Source organism: Oreochromis aureus, linkage group 6 (genome assembly GCF_013358895.1).
Source record: "Oreochromis aureus strain Israel breed Guangdong linkage group 6, ZZ_aureus, whole genome shotgun sequence".
Taxonomy (NCBI): Eukaryota; Metazoa; Chordata; class Actinopteri; order Cichliformes; family Cichlidae; genus Oreochromis; species Oreochromis aureus.
The window spans coordinates 20,976,353-20,981,104 of NC_052947.1; the positions used below are offsets into that span (position 1 = coordinate 20,976,353).

Here is a 4,752-nt window from a genome sequence, read left to right on the forward strand (position 1 = left end):
GTTTCATCTCATCTGGATTATTGTAATTCTTTATTTACTTGTTTATGTAAAGCCTCTTTGGAGCATCTGCAAGTCCTCCAAGTACTCCCATGTCACACCCCTGCTGTTTCAGCTGCACTGGTTCCCTATTAAATTCAGAACCCACTTTAAGGTTTTGACCTTGACTTTCCATAATGCTCCGACAATCCATCAAGCGGTGCAGCTTTGTAGCTTAGCAAAGTCGTACTAAAACATTTTTTGACAGATTTTTGAGCGCTGTGTAGCACATAAAATCGGTTCGGTAATAATGACAGCTAGGGATGGTATTGATAAGATTTTCGCGATTCCGATTCCATTTTTGATTCTGTTTAACAATTCGATTCTTTATCGATTCTCTTATCGATTCTTATTTTTTTAAAAAGGAGAACACACAGGTCGATTAGCTTTGAACTTTGTTTTATATCTTATCTTTGAACAAGACAGAAATGTAGGAGTAGCATGACCTTACAAACCCAACAGTGAGATCTTAAGAGATCCACAGCCTACTGCTCCTCGATGGGGTGCCACGAGGACCCCAGAAAAAAAAAAGTTGTAAATGTAAAATAATAATAAAATAAATATTCTGTTGTAGCAATAACAAAGTATAACATAAATTATTCAGTGGCAATTACACAAGAATGTCCAGTAACATTTACACTCTCCTTTTTAAAAGTATATGAGCATGTGTGACAGGTTGAAGGACTACTGTTGAAGGTCTACTGCATATAAAACTGTTCACTTAATACTAATTCATATCAGTTGATATAAGGACAAAAATAATGTAAATATGGTAAGAAAATGGTTAAGAGTTTATTATTTTTCATGTTATATTAATGGCTTTCATGTTACTTAGGAGAACTGCAATCTATACATCAGTGATCGGCTAGTAAGCCTTTTCTGGGATCGATTAGTAGTGTCTCTATTCTCCACTAGGGGGCTTTCGCGCGTTCTCCTCATTGCAATAAACTACTGCATGAGAGACGCAAGTAATAATCACTCTCGTGATTCTTTTCCCCCTGTTTTCAGGGGTGTAACACATGGGCACTCAAAAATAAAACTATATCAGCCAGCAAAAAATACAATCAACTCAAGTCCAATGGAACTGTGCACTGTGCAATTCTGCATCCATCAACTATGGAGAATTAAAAATTATTTTGCAGAAATATAAGCATATCTGCTTTTTCAGGAAGGATACGTGATCTTTCTGGACTTATGGTCTCTCCAGCTGTGGAGAACACCCTCTCAGACGGGGTGGAGGATTCCTGCACACACAGAAACCTTTCAGCCAGTGCTGACAGCAGGGGCAGAGTCTCTCTTGCTCCACCACCATAGGGCTGCGTTATCCTTGCAGGGGATGGGGGTTAGGCTTCTATACAGCTGGATCTCCTGATCCACTATCTGGGCCAGGGAAAGAACGGGCTGCCGTTGTTGGAATGACTGCAGCTCGTTGTCCTCTTCTTCAAAGAGTTCTCCAAGGCCGTTTTTTTTTTTTTTTTGCTTTACTGGTGGCGCCTGAAATTAAATGGACATAAAAAATTAAGCAAAAAATGAACATTCCATGACATTTAAATTATCATCACAATGAACTAAACTTACATAGTCTTCTTCATCCTCATCTTCGAATAACTCTCCCTGTGTGTCTCCTTGCTCCAGGTGCTTGAGTAGAAAGTGACACATAAACAAACAAATCAAACTAAGTACCACAGATCCATAGATGAAAGGTCTCACTCTCACAATGGAAATGTGCTGCAGTGAAAGACACCGTCATATTGAAATACCTCATCTGCTCCTGCCTCTGTCTTTGCTGCAATTGCTGCTTCCCTGATCCTGTGCCAGACTTCATCCTTATCCACTTTGGATTTAAATCGGGGGTCCAAGATGGTGGCCTCCTCCAGGAAGCTCTTGATATCTGCGTCCTTAAATTTTTAAGAGGGAGGAAAATGTGACATCATGACTATCCTTCAGTATTTATAACTGTTATTTTATTTATGATAAATAAATCATCAATTGTACCTGGTATCGTTTGGAAAGATCTTTCCAAATGTTCTCCTTTATGCTCCTTGTGAAGGCAGAGTCATCTTCTTGTACGGTGTAGTGTTGCTGTAGCTTTTGCAGGATGGGCAAAATCTCACCACAGATTGGACTTTTGTCACTGGACACTGCTAGTGTGGAGGTGTAGTGCTTCCGCATGAGTACCACAAACTCCTCTGCTTTTCTTAAGTGATCATTGCCCATTTTAGCCAGTCTGCAATATCAACAAAACAAAAATACAACAGATATGTTGCATAAAACAAACAAAAATAAAACCTGAGTCCAAGTTAAGCCATATTATCATTATTTTTCAATACTACTCACCTTTCCTTTTCTATGGACTTTCTTATCCGTGGATCGATGGCTGCAGCCTGGATGGCAGGAAACTGCTTGCAGAATCTCTCCATCATCAAATACAAAGAGTTCCATCTGGTCTTTACATCTAGGAGCAGCATATGCTTGGGCAGCTCTGAGGGGTAATGCGTTCACAACTTAAATGCTAATGTAATATTCCTTATCTTTGTTTATAAATTTAATTTGATTATGATCTAATGATTATAATATACACAATCTCAAAAAACTATTTACTATGCTTACTGAACAACTCTTGCTTCTCCTTCAGGACCACTTTTGCCATGTGGGACCTCTTCATCCATACAATCACAGAGCGAATTCTTGCCACCCAGTTGGAAATGGCAGGACAAATGTAGAGCTTCTGAGCTCCAAGGTTCAGGGTGTGTGCAAAGCATGGAAACTTGAGAATTTGTAGCTTTTTGACAGCTACATCCATGTTGGCCGCATTATCAACAGTGGCTGCCACAACCTTGTCTTTGATACCATACTCCCCCAAGATCTCATCAATCTCCTCTGCTACAGCTGTCCCTGTCTGTGCCTGGTACACTGGTTTGGTTTTGAGGACTTTTTCATGAGTCTGGCCATTCCTGACATAATGCATCGTTACTGTGAGGTAATGAGCTTGACTAAAACTTGTCCATCCATCTGCAGTGATGGCTGCCTTCAACACATGTTTCAGCTGAGAAATCAGATTTGCCTTTCCGACTGCATACCAAGCAGGGATCAAGTGGTTGGTTAAACTGTCTCTGTTTGGGGCTTTGTACTTAGGGTTCAGAGTCTTTATCATTTCTCTAAAAGATATAGAAATGGAAACGGATGAAACATCTGGTAAGAGGAGAACATGCAACTTTGACATTCCCTGACTTAGCCTACAATTAAACATTCACTTACCGAAACTCGGGGGCATCTACTGTGGCAAAAGGGTGCAAGCCTTTTACAACAAACTTAGTCACTGCTCGGTGACATTCGTCTATCCTGGCCTGTGTCATTTTACTTTTCCCTGCCTCTGTGAAATGAGAAGCCACCCGTAGACTGCAGCGAGAACTGCCAGCATCTGAGCCAGACAGACTCTGTCTGTCTCTCTCGTCATGGTTATCTAAATGCAACGCACAGTAATGGCAGGTTTTGTAATAAGGCAAATCGCGCTAACATAATATGCAATGCTAGTTGATTAGTTACCTGCAGTATTAACGGGAGAGGACGTGCAAACGCTACCGCTGCTGCTGGGTTGAGCTTCGCTAGTCCGGAGTGGATCAACAACACGACATTCATTTAAAGCAATCGCGTGTTTTTTGAGCAAATGCTTTTGCATATTCGTAGTGTTTCCTCCCTTTGATGAAATCTCTACTTTGCAAGTATTGCACGTTGCCCTGTTGTCATCCTTTCTCATAAAGTGTAACCAAACTTTTGAGCATTTGTGCCGCTTAGGCGCCATGTTTCCTACTGGGTAAAAGACGCTACGCAACGTGGTGACGTCATTCGAGGCGACTGGAATCGATAAGGGAATCGTTTGTAAAAATGGCAAACAATTCCAAGGAATTGAAACAGTGGGAACTGGTTCTCAACAAGAACCGGTTTTCGATACCCATCCCTAACGACAGCCCGCTTGCGTGCTCTACCAAAAAATGTGCTTTGGTGGGTATCTGACGAACGAAAGCCAAACCAGTTCCACACCCCTGAAGTTGCACCATTTTTACAAACCAATTCTGGTTCATCTGTTTCATTCAACGATCCGCTTTCGCCCTTCTCATTCTCCATCGCCGCCATGCTTTTTCCGCCATTTGCATATGAAAACAAAGGCACTGAGCATGCGCGTTTTACCCATATTCTATCGCGATATTTCATTTTCTTATAATTTTCTAACATTATACCGGTATTATCGTGAACGGTATGATATGGCCCAGCCCTACTCCCTACTACACTTAATGAAATAGAGTGTATTTTTATCAGTAAACATCTGTCTGCTTCCTCTTATCTTTTTTCAGGGTCGCCCGGGGTGGGTGGGCTAGAGCCTATCCCAGCTGTCTTAGGGTGAGAGGCAGGGTACACCCTGGACAGGTTGCCAGTTTGTCACAGGGCTAACAAATAGACATAGACAACCATTCACATTCACATTCACACTTATGGGCAATTTAGAGTTTCCAATTAACCTAACACCACTAACTGCATGTTTTTGTACTGTTGGCGGATGTCAGAGTACCTGGAGAAAACCCACGCAAACATGTGAAGAACATGCAAACTCCACACAGAAAGACCCCGGCCTGATGGTGGAATTGAACTCAGGACCTTCTTGCTGCCAGTAAACAGTAAACATCTTATGCTATTTCTGGCAGAGAACCATGGCATCAG

At 41.5% G+C, this 4,752-nt stretch overlaps 1 protein-coding gene across 1 annotated transcript; it reads right to left on the reverse strand.

Moving 5' to 3' along the window:
* Positions 1-1,299: 1,299 nt before the first annotated feature.
* On the reverse strand, positions 1,300-3,392 carry LOC120440634 (E3 SUMO-protein ligase ZBED1-like). Its single transcript, XM_039613489.1, has 7 exons — positions 3,295-3,392; positions 2,647-3,194; positions 2,374-2,518; positions 2,032-2,263; positions 1,797-1,934; positions 1,615-1,674; positions 1,300-1,530 (listed from the first exon to the last, which is right to left on the reverse strand). The coding sequence occupies exons 1-7, from the start codon at positions 3,390-3,392 to the stop codon at positions 1,300-1,302; spliced, it is 1,452 nt and encodes a 483-aa protein (XP_039469423.1).
* Positions 3,393-4,752: the final 1,360 nt, after the last annotated feature.

What these genes read in the sequence shown, in the direction of transcription:
- LOC120440634 (XM_039613489.1), bottom strand. Translation starts at nt 3,392, where the DNA reads ATGACACAGGCCAGGATAGACGAATGTCACCGAGCAGTGACTAAGTTT. An exon ending in GGAGAAGCAAGAGTTGTTCA is followed by an intron (nt 2,519 to 2,646) that starts GTAAGCATAGTA and finishes ATTACCCCTCAG; the next exon opens with AGCTGCCCAAGCATATGCTG. An exon ending in ATGAGGATGAAGAAGACTAT is followed by an intron (nt 1,531 to 1,614) that starts GTAAGTTTAGTT and finishes ATTTAATTTCAG; the next exon opens with GCGCCACCAGTAAAGCAAAA.